The sequence below is a fragment of the Vollenhovia emeryi genome, unplaced genomic scaffold (genome assembly GCF_000949405.1).
Source record: "Vollenhovia emeryi isolate VEMERY1.0 unplaced genomic scaffold, V.emery_V1.0 DF939165.1, whole genome shotgun sequence".
NCBI classification, from domain to species: Eukaryota; Metazoa; Arthropoda; class Insecta; order Hymenoptera; family Formicidae; genus Vollenhovia; species Vollenhovia emeryi.
In genome coordinates, this window is record NW_011967201.1 from 1172687 (window position 1) to 1191947 (window position 19261).

At 38.3% G+C, this 19261-nt stretch overlaps 1 protein-coding gene across 1 annotated transcript in view; it reads left to right on the forward strand.

The window, feature by feature from the left end:
• Nucleotides 1–19261, forward strand: part of LOC105564424 (probable G-protein coupled receptor 158) — an 85727-nt gene that overhangs the window by 12706 nt on the left and 53760 nt on the right. The window contains exon 2 of the mRNA XM_012016773.1: nt 11041–11224. Within this exon, the coding sequence (XP_011872163.1) occupies nt 11041–11224 (184 nt within the window). The remainder of the gene's footprint in view (nt 1–11040; nt 11225–19261) is intronic.

The window sequence follows — 19261 nt, forward strand, 5'->3', positions numbered from 1 at the left end:
GAATATACACTGTCGTACAATAACAGCAGTCGGTCATCGATCTCCCCGGGCTTCCTTCCGCCCGTAAATCCGCGCGTAAAGGAAAGGCAGTGAGTTTGCCCGTAATTCGCGGCGATATAAAACGATCTCGGGGACATGGAAACGATCCCGGTGCATCGCACTGCCCCATTAAAACGGTAATTTCCGGGCGAATCGACGTCGGCGTGAATGTTACTCGTGAATGTTACTCGTGATTTCCGCGTTTACGCTCCACGTGGCTAGAATGCCTACTCGGCTTACCCGTCCCGTTTCTCTTTCGGATTTAACCCTCAACTTTGTATTCCCTTCGCAATGTAATACTGAAAGGAATATGTTAACGTGGCACGACGGGAGTAAAGCACGTGAAAACGCACAGAAACGAACGATGATATTTAGAATAACGTTCTTCCCAGCTGCTGAATCTGCTTTATGCCCGTGAAAATAATACGATACGTTTTTTAATTAAGCTCATATTAAATCTAAAAGTTAAACGTAAACTTTTCAATTATTACATAATACGCTTCTCGCTGGATTTTTATTAATCCTGATACGCCTCGAAAATACAGCGTCATGAGGACCCGAAGTACTTTAACGGCTTTACGTGGACACGTTTAGTAATATGTAATAATTAAAGAGCCTGATTCCTGCTGGCTCGGTCCGCTAGACTGAGCGAGCTTTCGTGGAAATTGAAATGTTTAAATCATGAAATATAGGATGTATGTAATGCCGGTTAAGAGATTTTAGCGATATTACGTAGCCCGGCATCACTAAACATTCGTCTGTCTGGTTGACCCGAAACGTCCCTCAAGGGGTGTAGCCGGTAAAAGTGTCCTAAGAAAATTGCTATAGTACTTCTCCGCTATCTTTTCTACTCTGCCCCGCAATATCGGGCTATTTATATAATGGCTTTTTAGACACGGCGGTTTCCATTTTCTTGCCCTCGCCATTCAAACCTTAAGTTTATGCATGATCGTATTTCTCATCGACCGCAGGAATGCGATACATCCTCCTCCAGCTATTTGCCCATTCAAATATTAGACGCGCGAGACAAATGTGGGTTCCGCAAGCCCGATAATTGGTGCGGTAGAGAGCGTCGATATATTTATTGACAATGTGTATCGATTGTCCCGAAGGTATATGTGTACATTCTCTGGATAAGACCGTCCGACATTTCGCTTATAATCAATGACTTGCCTACACGGAATGCATTCAAGGACAATCAAACTCTTTCAATTATGTATTTGATGAAACTTGTTCGCGCGCAACTTGCCCGCTGAGCGCCCGAGATCTAGCGCGTAAATTACTAAATCAGCGAAAGTTTACGCTGAAATGGGCCGGAAAGGCGTAGAATGTTCGTTTTTAAACACAATTGGAGTGCTACTTCGCAACGTTTATATTACTCGGAGAACTATGTGTATTTTCAAATGTGTGATCAACTACAATTTATAAAATATGTTGATTCACGTCGTTTTATGGAATGCTTTTATAATTTCGCAACAATAACTGCTGCAAAGCAGAATTAATATTTCGTAATTGAAAATAAACTCTTGATGTGGACGAGGTACAAATAAAAAAAATGTATCGTTACAATGCGTCACAGTTTACGCGTTTGCTATGCGAAAGCGCAAAATGCTTGATTTATGATAATGTAGCCACGATACGTAAAAATTGCATATTACATAAAAAAAAATGTTCACGAGAGACAAGTTTCGAAAGTGTAAACGTTAATTTTTTAAATAATTAAAATGTGAATTTGATTTCTGTAAAACGACTATTGGTGAAATGAATCTCAGCCTCGGGACGAGAATTAAATTGCAGTTTCGACAAATAGAATTCTCGATTGAAACTTTAGACATAATCTTCCGAAAAGTTTCTATCTTTGATCGTTCTGAAATTTAGTTCACACAGATTACATCTTAATAAAGAAGTAGTCTAAAAGTGATCTTGAACCGTTTGATAATTTTCAAGAAGTTTTGTCCGCTTTATTTCCTCTCGTCGTCGATACGTTTAGAGAAACAATTAATAATTTCAATACGTACTTCAATAACAGCGATGAGAAAAGAATACAATAAATATAAAACACTTTATCTGTATTGTTTGTTTGATAATCTCAATATTGAGCCATCAGATAAATGGATGTTAAACATACGAGCGATAACTCGAAATAATAACTGAAGAATCACAACGGCGGTTCTTGCGAATTTGTTTTTCTATCGCGGATAAATACGTCACGATTGAAATTATAGATAAACATTGTTACTATTTATCTCGTCGCTGTCGTCGTTTTTATTTCATTTCGATAAATGCAACTGAGTAACCGTTTTTATCCTGGACGTGCGGCTATCGGTGTTACGGGGTATCGAAGTGGTACTCAATATGCAAGTTTCCAAAAACTTCCAAATTGGATCCTACTTTGATTTTCGGAAATTCCGAAGTTTACCGCGAAGGACAAAGGCACCTAGCAAACGTCTCGTTTGCGGGAACAATGTGGGAGCATAAAGGGAGACTCGAAACTCAATATTGTGCCTGCGCGCAGGCATACGATGTCTCGAATGGGCTCCATCAGAAAATTTCTGAGCACTTTCTGCGAAGAAGCCTCGAGTTGGCCAAAGCGAGTGTACGCGTGTAAAATCGACGGAGAATCGATTTCACAAGCGAGATGAAGCTCCGCAAAGAAAGAGGGCACTTGACTTGCTTAACTTTCTCGGTTCTCTGATTTATCGGGGTAGGTCGCCGGGATATTTCGCGTCCACAGTATTCCGGGAAAAAAAGTATGTCCGGGGAGCCGGGCAGGCTCGCTTTATACATTTATTTACAGACCTCAGCCGATCGTGATGACAACAAGAGAGTGTTAATGTCAATGTGCGCGAGGTAAAGTGTTAGAGTCTTTCACGCGAGCCTTTAGAATGTAGACACGGCTTAGAATGTGGTACACTGGCAATTTTAATAAAGTTCTTTAAACAAGTTCTTTCGTGAGACACGATAAGTAGCTTTCGACCTGTCTTCCCAGAGTTCTACAAACTAGATCTGTTAGTATTATGTTACATTATACATTTTACTGTTAATAACTTTACTTTTTAACATGCATTATTCAGCGTTATTGCGTGACTGCTACCGAGATCGACAAACTTCTTGTTTCTTTAATAACGCTCGGAGTTAATTTTCTGTAGGGGGGGACTAAGATTTCCTTACAATGGGCGTGTTGTCTGTTGTATAAGTAACTCGAAAACTTGGAGATTTGTATAGCAACTCCTTGGGGGAAACAAAAAATTGAATAATACAATACATTCGCGTTTTACCTTTTATTTAGTCAAGATATCATAATTCTACCTCACGAAATTACTTCGCGTTACTTATAATACAATAAAACCGAGGAGATGAGAAAAGAGATTCGGGGAAATAACTTTATATTCCTTTATCCTTCTTATTAAAAAAGTTTCCAACACCTTTGCCCGCCGGAGACTGCCGCCGAGCCATAAAAATATAGTGACGATGGGGTTAAATCGCAGGATAACTATCGCGTTCGGGCCTTTGCCCTTTTTGAAAAGTCTGCAGTTCATATGCCTCTCGCCCTCTTTCCGTCGCCCTTCCTTCCGCGCTTTTACCTCCCTAGCAATTGCCCGGCCACTACCACCCCGGCTATCTTCCCTGGCTGTTACCGTCTGGTCGCGGTTATTGGCTGCTATATTCGCGGAGGCGACATAAATTATTGCTACATTCTGGTAGGCGAGTAGCACGGCTTGCTTCTCCACTTTTACGACAATTGCGAACAGCTTCGACCGCTTTCACTCGTGTAAAACGGTATCGAGGGAAAGGTCAACCCCCGAACCATCTAGGTCAATCCTTGACTAAGAAGATTTAACTCTTTTCAACCCCCGTAGAGATTTCTTTTCACGAAGTAGCTATCGAATTCTCTTAATATTTGCGTACCTATCTTCCAAAGTTTGCAATACATTTGCAGAGCGTAGATATATGTTGGATATTAGGGGGGGGGGGGCGAAAAGATACATGAATGACGGACCTCCCATCACATTTTCTAAGCTAAGAAAGATTGATCTCGAATTTATCAAATCACCATCTTCCATTAAAACTTGGCGCGGTTACATTAGGACACACCGTGCATATATTACTAAGTCACAGTAAGATCGGATAACTGTTTCAGAAGTTCTTAAACATAGTCGGTGCTTTCCGTTAGCCGAGTTTCTCAACTACTGCATTATTTCGTCATTTTCGCGAGAAGTAATTATTTTATAGATTTCTAGCTTGTTTTTCAATAAAATTTCAATACGTCGGAAGGGAGAAACTTTCTCGCGGGCAGTTGTCGCGATTACAAATAAATTTTTGCTCCTTCGTGACAATTTCCTGTTTCAGCAAATAGTGTTGGCAGCAAAAACGTGTTTCATCGTTTATCGTTCAACGCTTCCCGCCCCCGTCCGTCGTGCGTTGTTCCGTAATAAAAATACTCGAAAATGGAGAACTACTTAAATTAAATCCACCTCCTACACGCGTGTGTACATTGCAATACAATTTACACGGTCCCGCGCGACCGACGTAACCATATAAGAAGGAATAAAAGACTTGGGAAGCAATTTCGAACAAATTAAACGGACTGTCCCTTTGTACAGTGGCCCTTCCCCGGTCGACACTAAAAATAGAAAATATAATCAAACTGTTTTTCGATACCTATAGGAATTCTCTATGAAAGAGACGGATGAGACGACGACAAAAACTTTTATAAACTTACTCTCTTTTTAAAGTAATTATATTTATATAGAGGGGCTGAGACGGAGCGAGGATTGAATATCGCCGTCGGTCTCGCAGTACGGAAAAGTAAAAAGGGAAATCGCACGACGTTTTCGAAAATTGAGCGCCGTATTGTTGGTTTCCGCTAGCGTTATTGATATGTCAGATAAAAATCTGCGCAGAGTGCTTGAAACCATGTAAGTTATCGATCGTTGTATGCACCGGCTTGTACAGAGGAACGAGTACGGTCCTTTGTAAACCCAGTCGGTGGATTTAATTATTTCTATTTGCTCCGCAACCCGTTACTTTCGCTCGAGATATTTTGTTTACAACTTCGATGGCGTAAAAGTTACAAAATTAATATATATGTACGGAAAATGCAACCCTTTAGGTGCCGGTAGATGCAAATGTGACTGCAATTAGAGTTGCATTTAAAAAAAAGGCAGATCACTCTTGATTAAATGGTCTAATTTGCACGTTAAAGTATATTTTAATTTTACACGTTTTTTTTCCTCGCAGGAGAAAAAGCCGGCCGTCATATAGAGGGCACGTTACCTGTCGTTCCCGCGCGACTCCCGCGATGTTTGCGACTTTAACATTCGGGAACAAACGTGTCAACAGTTTATATCGCGATACTTAAAGCCCCATAAAAGATCTAGTATCGTTCAGACGTTAAAGCTCTTTTCAAGTTAATTGGAAAAACACGTTCATTTTAATTGATACCCGCGAAACGTATTCAGTTGAGCGGAAAGCGATGGAAACCCAATTTATTCCTTTGTACCTCTTTGCCCTCCGGCCCCTCCCGTAACCGAGCGGCGCCTCTTGAAAAGTAATAAAAAATTTTTTCGCGGAATTAATGACCGGCGAGATATGCGCTCGCTGCAGCGGGATCAGCCGGAAAACTTTCCCAGAAAGACCGCCGTTCCGCTAAAGACTCCTTAGATCCTCCGGTATCGATACCGCGTTGAAAGGAACGGAAATGTCACGGCGATGCGCACGTTCCTTCAACACGACGACAGACAATGCTGAGCTCAGCGCTCCGTCGCAAACTCGATCGATATGTCGTGAACTGTGTAGACGCGTTGTCTTGCGGCGACGTGATCTCTTCCATCGTCATGCCAATGCCGTGACGATACCGCTATTGTGGCATAGGCGTATAATGATATCGCTACTCGCTACGGAAGGCGCCTCCCCCGATACGTCTTGTTATAAATCTTTCACAAAGGGCCTCCTGTTTCTTGACACGAGGAATTACGTCGTGTTAAATTCCCTTTGTTATAGAATATCTACTTATGAAGTAAATCTACTTATGCAGTATTTCTCTCGGGTGTAAAGACAATACGGTCTCCTCACAACGTAAGCCCCTTTCGCGGACGAAGTTGCGTCTTTTTCGTTTGCCTCCCGCTCCCTCTCGTCTCATCATTCCTTCCTATTGTATCGGAGAGCAGCTTTATCTCTTAATCCGCATTCCCCGTTCGTTCGTGTAATTGAATGGGGTTGTCTAAATCTCTTTATGTTCCCTAAAATCTTGATGTAAACGAATAAACCGCGATCATATGCCACGTTTAGCGCTAAACACGCCATGATAACGCGAGCCATTATAGCCTTAACAATCCCCGCATTCGCGCTGCATTTATCGTCGAAGCTTGGCGGGTTTATTTTAAATATAGCAATTTTTATACGAACTTACTCGTACGAACGACGGTAAAAGGAGGAAACGTGTTAAATTATGATAAATGCGTTAAAGGGATATATTTAGGCGAGCGAAATTCAGGTGCACGCGAAAAAATAGCGAATAATTCATACGCGTTTTCTCCCCTGACGTTTTATTCACCTGCTGTCTACTAAAAAAAACCTTTACATCGAAATTGCCGTTAAAAATTATATTAGAGGTATAAACGTTACTCCCCCTGCGCTCTCTCTTCTCCGTCCGTGCTATCCATCCCTCTGGACGCTCAGAGGAATTCTCGGCGGGTCTCAGACAATCTCTGGGAACGCATATCCATCGCATGCATACGTGCGAGAACTGCACACAGCCCCGGCTCCGTTTCTTGTCGTGTTTTGGGGTTTCGTGACGCGGATAAAAGCTCGCAAAAGGCGCTCGATAACGTAACAAACAATAGGCGATGCTTGGACGAGCAGCGTTCGACGATGAGAAACGAAGACTTCGGGGACTCTTGAAGAGTCTCTTTCCACGGCCTTTTTATAGCCCGACGGGAATGTCTGACGGGGAAAGAATCCCCGTTTAATCACTACCGATTACGGCCGATCCACGGAGCTCTCACACGCCATTGCCGCCAAATATCTTTAGCAAAACCGATGTTGTCAGCGAGCTATAATAGACGGAAAGACTTACACAAGCCAATACCTATGGCGATATATTTTATCAGCTGGTAATACGCCATCGAATGCGTTATAATTCATATCCCACGAATATGTGTTCTTTTAAATTTCCGAATGTAATATTTTATGTACAAATATGCGCGTAGAACATATGAAATATATATAAGCAATTTTGGTGAAATTACGATAAATTTGTGATAATACGCCGCGGCGTGTTCTACGCTCAAATAAAGAGCAGCTATCAAATTGCAAAATTAATAGCGATGCGTTATTAACGACGTGTGAAAGTAAATATCGTATTATCGGTAATATGAAACAAAAGCCTCGGCAAGGCGGAACGATTTTTTTTTCATTAACGCAGTTTTAAGCGCGATTCAAATGTAGTCAACTGACATAGTATAGTATTTCTCAGTCCGCGAAATATCGGCGCCGTTCTCCACGTCGATAATGAGCGAATTATTATTGCTATGGCTAAGACGACCGGATCGAACGGTATAAACGTCCTAAGGCTATAGCCTTGTCTAAAAGATTATAAGATATTTCAAGTTCTGTTCGTAGCTCTCTATCTCTTCAATTTAAAGATTATTCCCTTAATGGGAGCATACCTCTATCTTCTTATCGCTGTAACATTTAATTACACTTAGTTTTATATACTATCTGTCTTGCTGACTTCGAGATTCACGATACATTAGATATCTAAAAGTCCACGAGTTTCGCAGTAAAGATATATAAATCGGAAATTCAAGATTCCAAGGATTCAAGCTCGTGCGGATAGCCACAAGAATGTCAAATTCAAAAGATCCAAGTTCGTAAATATGTTAAGTATCAAATATCTCGGCATGTAACAAATTCAGGATTCGCGGACGCGGATCTAGATAGTCCAAAATACGGAATTTAAAGAAAAAAAGGTAAAAAGAGTAGACGGTAACGCAAAGTCCGCGAAACCAATAATGTACTCCACCGTCAATCAGTTATTTTTTGCCGACAGGATATTGGAGAAAAATGTTGCGAGATATAACGTATGTTTCTCGCATATTATGTGCATTTATGAAGCACTCGAGAAATGTGGTAAAGAATTGCTAACATCGTAAAGAGACACGTAGGACATAAAGTAAGTGATTCGATCTAGAATAACATACACTGTAAAAGAATTTTATTTATTTAATTCCACTCTTTCCCTAGATGCTCCTTTAAAATGCTTCCCTTCTGCTTTTTCCATCTTCCCCGTCTTTGCCGACTTTAATGGCACTGGAGCTGACCTGAAATCAAATTGAATATTTTTCTACGTCAGTAAATCTTTTGGTGTTTTTGCTCTCCGCCCTTTGCGACTATACGTTCGATCGTCTTTGAATCTTTTCAGTGATCAGAGAGTAAGAATTCGAGTCTCCAATAACGCGTGTGTGTTCCCACAGAAATATTGATTAAATTTTATGAGTTTTCCCGAGATTTGTGTCCAACGTGTACGGAAATGAAAATAAGATCAAATTTGTCTGAATTCGTGAATTGTAATTTGTCGAAGTTAAATGAAGAGGAGTTCTCTAGGGGATATCTTACCATTGCCGGAAAGTACTTAAACTACGGGACTCTTTAACAAGTTTGCGAAATAAATTCTGCTTAACGGGCTTGAAGACAGGTATTTTTAATTACCGTTGAGATAGTGTAAAAATTAAAAATTCGGAGATACTTAGGAATTAAATATCTGAACGATTGCCATCGTCGCAACGGCGGTTAATAGACGTGCACGTTTGCTAAACAGGTTTCACGATCTGTATTAAAGGAGGAATTACCGTCGAATAAATCAGGCTAGGATTTTGATCTTGCAGGTCGGACAGGAACGAGGGAAAGAAATGAAAAGTAAAGGACGAGAAATAGCAGAGCAAGAGAGAGAGAGAGAGAACACGCGTTACGACTTGGCGCCGTATCAGGGCTTCCGCGATTTTTCGCCAGCCTCGAGAATAAAAACGCGTCTTGATTAAAGCCGTCTTAATTAAGGGCGTTTCTCTTGCTTGGTTATCTTCATACACGGCTATTTTATTCAGTAACTTTTTCAGTTCTCTTATCAATTTATCATAAGCTTAATTAAGCTAGTGTAAGCAACGTGTCGTTTTTATTTTATGTTGTCAAGCGGTGTGTCTCCTGTCATATTTTTACGATATTTTAACTGTTGACACACGCGCCGGTCATATATCTTTATCTTGTTTCGGGCGCGGCATACGCGAGTCATAAAATGCGGGTGTTCTTTCTCTAAATATGAACAGTCGGGTTAGATAAAACATGAACAAGTTGCGTGAAATAAAATGTATATATGAGAGAAGCTGTGCGAGAAACATTCTTACTTTACATTCATAAATAGCAATATTAACTTTATCTCTATTCCCTTATTTCTCTCCATATTTATGTCGAAATGTTGTGTCTGTAATAAAACGCGACTTGGAGCGACAATTTTCTCAAAGGTACAATACATACGTGTTCAAACATGACAAATAAACTGACGCAGTTGTGTTTGTCGTTAGCCATCACGGCTGATTGCAAGCATTAACTTGAAGTTTATATAGATAACGACAACTTAAAAGATCTTGAAAGAACGTGAAGATTTATCGTAATTATCTTAAGTGGCAGCTCTAATTCCTACCGGTTTAAGTATATGCGAGCCGCCTTGATAAATATTTACGAGGCTGCATAATTTTATTACCGTTCGCCACGACAGCAAGCTTCCTCGTGCTCTTAATCCGAGACGCATAGTACGTCTGAGAGTTTGAACCCGAGATGTTACTACGTTGGAAGAAAAGTTGCGTTTACGAATAGCGTGGAACAGACTGAGGGAGGCTACGGGGTGGGCCATGTGGTATGTTACACGAACGACGATGCCGGAAACGACAGCGATTATCGCACAGCCCGACGACGTGACGAAAATTGGGCAAATAACGTTTCTCACATTCGGGAGGATCATGGCCGATAAAGCTCAGCAATTTCTTCATGTAGGGGGAAAACGGCGCTGTGACCGACGACGACGCCGGTGGCGAGAGGCAAGGTGGGAAAAGCGAGTAGCAAGTCGGCGGAAAAACAGATACGACGAAGCTCGTTTCCTTTATCTAGCCGGAGAACTCGGAGACGATTCCTCGCGGCACCTCCTTCCGCTTCTGCCTCGTATATTTATACGAATCCTTAATACTGTCTCTGCAGTGTGCACGCCGCACATACTGAGATACACGTGCAAGGCACTTATTGTTAGATCCTTGAATTACCGGGACCTTACTCGGAACCTTACACAGTGGATTTCCAGAGAGCTGGGCGTCTGGATCGTTGAATTTCTGGAGATTAACTTCTGGAAACGTTGCCCCAGCGAACGGTCGTGAGAGCAGAAATAAAGGAAAAATAGTTTTGAGAAAATTAATTCAGATACCGGAGGAAAAGGTAACTCGAGTCTGACCTGAAGATTATCTACATGAAATACAAAGAAATCTTGAGAAATTACGCTATTGCGTGAGAACAAGTAACGTAACGTGTCCAAAGGAAACGCACGTGCACGTATGTTTTCTAATGTTAAGGCATACATTTTTTATTCTCATATCGGATAATCAGATAAATGACAATTAATTATTGTCACCATGATAATTGCTCTATCATGATAAATAATAATTGGTCTAGTCGGAGGAATATTCTGGGTGAAATACATACAATTTCCATCCAAACAGTGCGGTTAAGTTTTGATTAAACATGTCATAATTAATTTTTGATGCTGATACGATATTGATTAATTTACATAATAATTAGTGTTAACGTATACGAAGAATCATAATTGTTTCACATTAAATCATAAGCCAATCAATTAAGCATACTAATTAAGTCGTCATTAGGATGGAGATCCTTTAATTGAATTTCGGGGAAGAATAGACTCGACCTATTTAATGATTTCTCTCTGTCGCTCTATTCCAGGATTCCACACTTATACGTTGAACGAAAGTGTGCACACGGAAAGGGAGGAGGACGAAATCTTGACAGTGAAATACGAGGATGGCAGATGGTCGAAACCGTATTACGATTGCGGGGGTGGGAATATCTGGATGCTGACCTACACCGTACCCTTCTTCGGATACATCAACGATACCTACTTCTTCAAGTGAGTGCGGATTCTTTTCGTCACGTCAAGCGTGCGACTAACTCGGTTCCCTTGTTGGCAACTCCGGAATATCTAACGTTTCGCGTAATTCTCTTGTACGTTAGTACGACGCATTTGCATTCTGTCGCTTATTCGTGTCTCGTATTCTCGCATAATAAACGAGTCCAAATTTTAATTACATGCGACGTCGAAATCGAATTTGTTTACGTGCCGAAACATAATGAAAAATTCCCAATGCTTTAATCTGTCGTTCGAAAATGCTCGAATAAAATATATTAACGGGAATCTGCATTTACATGATATAAACATCAGATTGAACGTAATGAGTAAATTTCGAATTTTCATTATTGGAATACGGCGGAATACGGTCGGTTCTATTATCGAAATATTACGGCAACTCATCCATCTCTAACTACGCCGTATTGAAAGATTGAACATAGACGAAAATCTGAGAGAACGCTGCGTAATGTAAGTGGCACTTACATTATGAACGTACACGCGTTCGTATTCGCAAATTAAGGGGCCCGCGCCACTTGAGAAATTGTACCGTCATCTTCGTTCCGCGATAGTATTGGAATCTCGGAGTCTTTGAATTGGAAAACCTCGGAAAATGCACGAGGATCTCAAGAAACTTGGAAGAATTTCAAGAATCCGAAAATTCAAGTGTCAAAGGTTTCATGGAGTTGGAGGATTCTGGAATGCGATAACGTGCAATATTTTCGTTAAATCGTAACACTGCGGGGAAAATATAGTGAATTCTTTCGACGGTAAATTTACGCTGACAATGAGATAAAGAACCATGCAGCAAATTACAAGATTTATTTAATACAAGTAAAGTACTTTTTCCTCAGGACGCTGAAATTACATCGTACAGCGAAAGAAATAATTAACTGTAACAACAGTAATTAATATTTTTCCTTCCTCAATTTGATTACGTGCAAATTTAGTTTCTATGAATTTCCTTTCTCTCATAGCGATTCGCGTCTCACCTTAATTGCAAAAGTATCACAATTCTTTCGATCGTTTCTGCGAAAACGATTCGGAAACAGGTTATATAAGTCCAATGTGTCAATTTGATCGTAATTACGACGTAAATTTGATCAGTAGATTGGTACCATTTGCGTAGTAAAACCGTCGAAATGTAAAAGGAGAAAAGTAATATGAAGGATCGTATAATATTCACGTTGAATTTTTTTTAATGACGCTCTCAATTTAAGGATCGGATAATATTCAGTTACGCGTTCCTCGATGTTCCACTTTCCCGCAAAAATTATAAAGATATCATTTCTCGAGCGCGCTTCACAATAGCGGTGTCTTTTTCGTTAATGAATCTAAAAGGAAAGAAAAGAAAAATAGGATAAATGAAGAAAATCTAGCGATATCCAATATTTTAAACAAGTTCTCGAGGGGGATTGCAAGATATATATACTTATAGGTTGTTTCAAACCAACTACCTAGATATTGAGTACCTTGACATTCTCGATTACGGTTTCTTAAGTAAACTTGAAGTCAATGTTCCCTCGAAAAAGCAATTATTCCGTGTTTAAAAGCTATTTCTAAAAATAACAAAACTTGAACGTCTTGAACAAAACGCTCTTTTTAATTGACTTTGAGATGGATTTTATCGTGAATAAATAATGTGAATTAATGTAACAAGAGAGAGTCGCCATTCTAAACGTAAATTCTATATTGCTTATTTCACGGCTGTTGGTGAAAACAAACGTGACGCATTTCCCACGAGGAAGGATTACATATTTATCGAGGAAAGAAACAGGGAAGAACAGTTTTTCATAATATATGAAAAAACCGTTATAAGCAGAAAACAGAAATGAAGCTTTATCGAAATACTTTGCGTATATCGCTTATCCAATATTGATATTTTATTCATATTTTATTCATCAATGCAGAGTTTGAAGAATGTGCTGTACCATCGAATCAGTTTATTGTTATATTTATTATTCCGGTATATGTATCGCGACGCATTGTACTTATAGTTGATAAAGAAGTAGAGAAGCTTACGTCTTTTCTCCTATAAAAGTGCACTTTCTAAAGAAAAGCGCCTTATGAATTCTCCATCTTCCTATTCTCTTTTTCTCTCCCTGCCTAATATCGCAAAAATTCTTTACTCTCAAGCGCAAGACATAATTATGATAACATTATTAAGAAAAATTAAATTTGTGATCAATCAAACTCGAATTCTTTGAGAATTAACTTTGTGCGGGAAAAACACGCTTTGTAAAATCTCTCTCGACGGAAGGAAAATATTAAAAACTAACAAAATAACTACGCATTGATATTAGCGTCTGTGAAAATAATAGCTATAATATAATGCAATTAAAATAATGCAATTTTTAATACTATATAGCGAATATTTATATAGTATTTTTAATGCTATACAATTATAAATGATTATGACGACGATCAAAATTGTTGAAAGTCAAACCAATTGGCGTCGCGAAAGCGCGATGGGGCTAATGTGAGTACAGGACTAGGTATTTAGAGATCGTGTTGACTGGCGCCTGGATATTCACTGGCTCAGCCAGCAAGAAGAGTTATGTCACTTCGTGACAGCGAAATACAGGGAGTTCACGATCTGGTTTCCCTTTGAGAGAATCGATGAATCTGTGTGCGGCACGAGCCGAGAGTGAAAGAGAGACAGAGAGAGGGGGGGGAGAGAGAGAGAGAGAGAGAGAGAGAGAGAGAGAGAGAGAGAGAGAGAGAGAGAGAGAGAGCACAAAAGGGACAACCGCATAGTCGCATTATGCGGAGCTAATGATAGCTTGCCCATCGCTCTCTTGCTTGCCCCCGCGTGCGTACAAGGGGGGCAACAAGTGAGTGGGTAGAACGGACGGTGGAAAGTTACACTAAAGTTGCCAACTCGCTCGGACGCAACCTTGTCGATATTAGCAACGAAGTTGCTCGCCAACAAACTGTCGTAACTAGCGGAAGTTTTCCAAAGATCTACCGTCCAGCCAACCCCACAGCGTAGAATCGCTCCCATTCCTTCGTGCGTTCATTTGAAATCGTTAAACTTCGTCAAACTATAGGAACTTTTGCACGTGAATACGAAAATAGTTGGAGTATCCAATGGGGGGGAAAAATAAATAAAAAAATCCCGAGCAGCGTCATACTTCCTTGAGGATTTCTCGGCAGTTGATTCCCGGCTCGTTCCAATACAAAAGAATTGCTAAGTGCGTTTAATATAAATGAGGTTCTTTCCAGTATTTACCCCTTAATTCGTAGCTAGAAGAGTAAACGTGTAATCGTCATTGCGGAATGCATAGACTATTGTTACGTTTTTTGAATTGTCGCTATCATGGGAATGTAGAAATATTTTCTTTGTGCAACTTTCAGTTGGTTTTCCTGCGTCGGGTTGAACTCAAATAAAACAGGGATAATATATCAGTAAGTTACGCATTTTCCGAGTTTGCTATCTTTTGTAGAAACGTTGGAAACAGTTCGCAAGAAGAAAGACTGCAAAGAGTTTATCAGTCTCCAAAGAAGAAACTTCTTTTTTCCCGATCCTTTTCATTATTTAGAACTTGTGTTATAAAATGTCCTGACATTATTAGATTTAACTTGAAATTGTACGCTACATGAGGTGTTTAACAATATGCGCACGCGAGCTTTTTCTTGTCGAGAATTGAAATCATTTTCTTTGCTAAAGATATTGGAACACGAATAGTTTTAAATTCTAATGATTAAAACTATTTTGTATACGTGTAACAAATTCTTCAGTTATATTTTAAAAGAATTTTCACTTGAATTATAAGATATTTATTATTGAAAAAGGCTACGAAAAAACTATATACTGATAGAAAAAAATCAATGTAATATTGTGTAATTTTGACAGAAAGGTGTAATTTAAAAAAAAATTGTATTGTTCGCTGCATTGCTAAACATCTTACGTAAATAGAAATGAATTTAATTTAAAATTAGCAATTACCTGGTACTATGTTAACCGGCATAGCGACATCTTCCACGTTTATCTTTCTCCTGACCCTCCAAACAAGCAGTAGCGACATTTCTATTTGGAAAAACTATAATACTCTCTGGGTTTAACCATTCATTCGTCAACGTTTCGTTCGTCGAAGTTTCATCCGTCAATGTTTCATCCGTCGATGTTTTATTTGTCGATGTTTCTTCTTGACAAGTTCGGGGTGGAATCGCAACAACCGCCAGTATCACGATTATCAGCAAAATATTCACGAATAATTTCATTTTCAAATGACGCTGCAAAACCAGATTTCACAAATAATAGAGAAGTCATAAAGTCAAAATTCAAGTATTGTTTGTGATCTTTTTTCTAAATTTCTTCCGATTATTTCAAGTTTTTAATTTTCCTCTCTATAAATATTACACTCGCTTGAAATTCTTTCTCAATTACCTTTCTATTTATCTTTCGTTAATTTTATCAAACTTTTATCAATTTTTCTTTTACGTTATTTCGACCGCGTGGTTTCAGTAAGTAAACGAACTGTACAGTCTGCCTCTTGAGAATCTGTTATTTATATATCTTCGATTGGAAAAAAAAACTGGTTCCTAACGGAATCTCATGACTATTTGAATAGGCAAAACTGTAGGCGTTTCTAAAAAGAAAGGTTTACATATTTACAACAGGTTTGCATAATAATTAACTTTGACGTGCTATGAGATATTTGACGAAATAGAATAACATCTCCATATACATGAAAAATGACAAATACAATATAACAAAAGATATTTATATGCTGATCCACAAGGAAACTATGACCGGTATTCATAGTCAGATCTTATATTCAAGACTGTCTTAAGATCATCTTTAGATACTCCGTAGCCAATAAAATGTTCCATACAGCATCTTTAGATAAATTCAAGACGGTCTTGAGTATAACATCTGACTATGAATACCGGTCTATGTTTAATCTTCAATTATTCGCGCAGTCTTTCAGACTCCACTCACTTATTAAATTTGTACATGGCAGTTACTGCATACATGTAGTAGTTACTTTGAATTTAATACTGTCAGTCCAATGTCATTTATTTCTTGTAAATATGGTTCCTCTCATGTAGTACAGTGTATTTAATAAAAAAAGATTTAATGTAATAAAGAAACTGAGTCCGAAACATTTAAGGTTAAACGTAAAAATAAAGGAAAAGTGTATAACTAGATGATAATTTCGTTTATCGCTAGATGTTTATATATCACTTCTTATATTTTTAATAATTACCTTACACTTTCGTTTGCTAACGGAATCGGCGACAATTATCGTACTTATCTCTTCGATAACCATTCGGGCAAGGACGGCGTCTATACGGAAGGCTTATAATATGACCCTGATGGCATGCACGGTTCTTACAAGTTTTAGATGGAATTACAACTGCCAATATTACAATTATCAGCAATAACATCCTCATAAGAAATTTCATTTTTCTGCAACATTGCAAGTTCCAGGAAATGATAAAAGGTTCGAGCAATCGAATTTCTGAAATATTCTTACGTATACTTCCAATATCTTATTTTTTTCATTCTTTTCATTCTCTTTTCTACTAAGATATATAATGCTCTTAATTCCTTTTTACAATAGGTATCTCACCTTTTCGAGTTTTTCGTCAGATTTTTCTCTTACTTTTTAGCTTTTATTTATTTTTAGTTGCTATATACCTTTCCTTTTGACTCACAGATTACTGTCTTAGGTCCTAGCAAACTAACTGCGACGTGCCCCTTGCAAGACCGATATTTATATTCTCTCTTCGAGGCTTGTTTTGTTATGAGTTGAACTGGTTATTAATGAAATTCGAAGATCGTTTCGTAGAATTAAAATGCTGCATGGCGACCACTAACTACGACATTCGTAAAAATTTATATCTGCATAAGAAGTATTAATTAGCACGATGTGCTACAAATGTGGTTGAGGAAAAATAGAGGAAGATACTTGTGACGCATAATTAAGATATATATAAAACATACTGAATAAACATATTCCGCGGAATCCTCAGACTTATATACAAATGGGGAACAAATGCAAATAAGAAGAGATAGGCCCGCATTTGCCTTTTTACATTCTGAACAATAATATTTATATTTCTTTAAGAGATTACACAAATCTTTTTCTGCCGTATGTAATAAGTTTAAAAAACTTATTAACAAAATTCCACAGAAACGATAAACCGCTAAAAAGATTTAGTTATTTATGTTGAGTATCAACCTTTCGTCAGGAGATATTTGGAAAATAGGATTATTGATGGGGTATAGCTGTAACGCGTGGCAAATATGTCCCAAAAAGCCTGTCAGTATGGAAAAGATACGCAATAACATCTCTCTCGCGCGGAGAATTGTCGCGTCGCTATATGTATTTGAAACGAGGCGTTACCGCGTGTCTTGATAAAACGTACCAAATAGATTCGCGAAATAACTACACTTAAACATGAAGATGAATCCAAAATATTGATGGAGACATGAAATGTGTATACATTTTTTAATATCCTATACTCAAGTTTCCGTTTTTGATTCGTTCGAAACAATTTGACGACATTTTTCACCATCTTCTCGTTGGCCTTTCGGACATAGGTTTCTAAGTGGAGTATCTATGACACCGTGTTGAATGATAGGATGCGATGTTTCGGCTGCGTTCTTTTGACCAGCTCCAGATACAATCAGACTAGTCGTCAATACCGTACTTATTAGTAGCTACTTAAGAAAAATCTCAGTTTCAAACAATATTACAAAACTCGGGAAACAATAAAAAGATTTCGAAGATTAATTTCGCAACTTTTTGTCGTAATTATAATATAATATATAAAATGTTCATGAATCCTCGTTTATATTCTATTGTCTCCAAATTTGGTTTGTTTGACACAAATTTAACTGCTATTGTGCTAGTATATACAAATGAACTCTACTTATTTCTTCATCGCGAGTCGTATATTTATATTCTCTCGGTTACGTAATCCTTTTCGCTGCGAAGAGAACTGGTTGTTAATGAGTGTCCAGCTTTTTTGAGAATCAAGAAACGATTGCTATAAAAATTTATCTACAAGTATAAGTGTCAATTCAGTATTTCTTGTTATGTCAAAAATACATAAAACGTAGAATGGCCCCTCGTTAAAAAGAACACTCGTAATATAAATTATAAAATAAATGACAAGGAATAAAACTGCGCGTGAAATCATCACATTTAGATATAAAAAGTGCAGCAAAGTTGAAAGTAAGAAAAGTACGATAGATGTATGTAGAATGTACGATCTTTTTCTGATCTCATATTTTTATATTTATGTTGCACAATAAATACCTCTTTGCGTGTTAAACGACCCTGCGACATCTACCCTGATATTCCCTTTGGCCAGACGGGCACCTCAGTTTGTGTCTAATCGGAAAGGCTATCATCATATTATGATGTTGAACGGGAAATGTTTCTTGACAAGCTCCAGGTAGAATCGTAATGGCCATTAATACCGTAATTACTAGCAGAATATTCATGAATAATTTCATTTTCAAGCGGCGATTATTTGCAAACTTGAAGTTTCCACGATCACCTTTACAGAATCTAGAGGTTGTGGCTATCATATATAAAGACTAATGTATAAAAACTAGTTATCAATGTTGTTACATGAGATGACAGTAAAAATTATGATTGATACATTGATACCGAATAAATAGTGAAAATGCACATTTGAGATGTAAGGAGAAAACAAATATGAGAAAAATATATGATAACCTTCTGTCAATTCGCGCATTTAGCATTAGATACGGTAATCTCATTTCGTATTGGCAGGCGATACTTTATACGTACGTCAGACATAAAAATTACGGCGGAAGTACGTAACGGTATTTCCCTGGAATACGTTCTGTTTTATAATGATGACTCACAACTTCTCTTCGTAGCTCCATTATGTATCTTTCTCTTTAAAATTTATCTTGAAATTTCTGCTAACATTCTCATATTCTTCGAACAACAGTTTTCCTTTTATTTCTTCATAATATTTCCGCTTTACAATTTTTTTGTCGTCTGTAAACTTGCAAGAATTCCTTCGGTTTTTCTTATAGCGCAGCTTTGC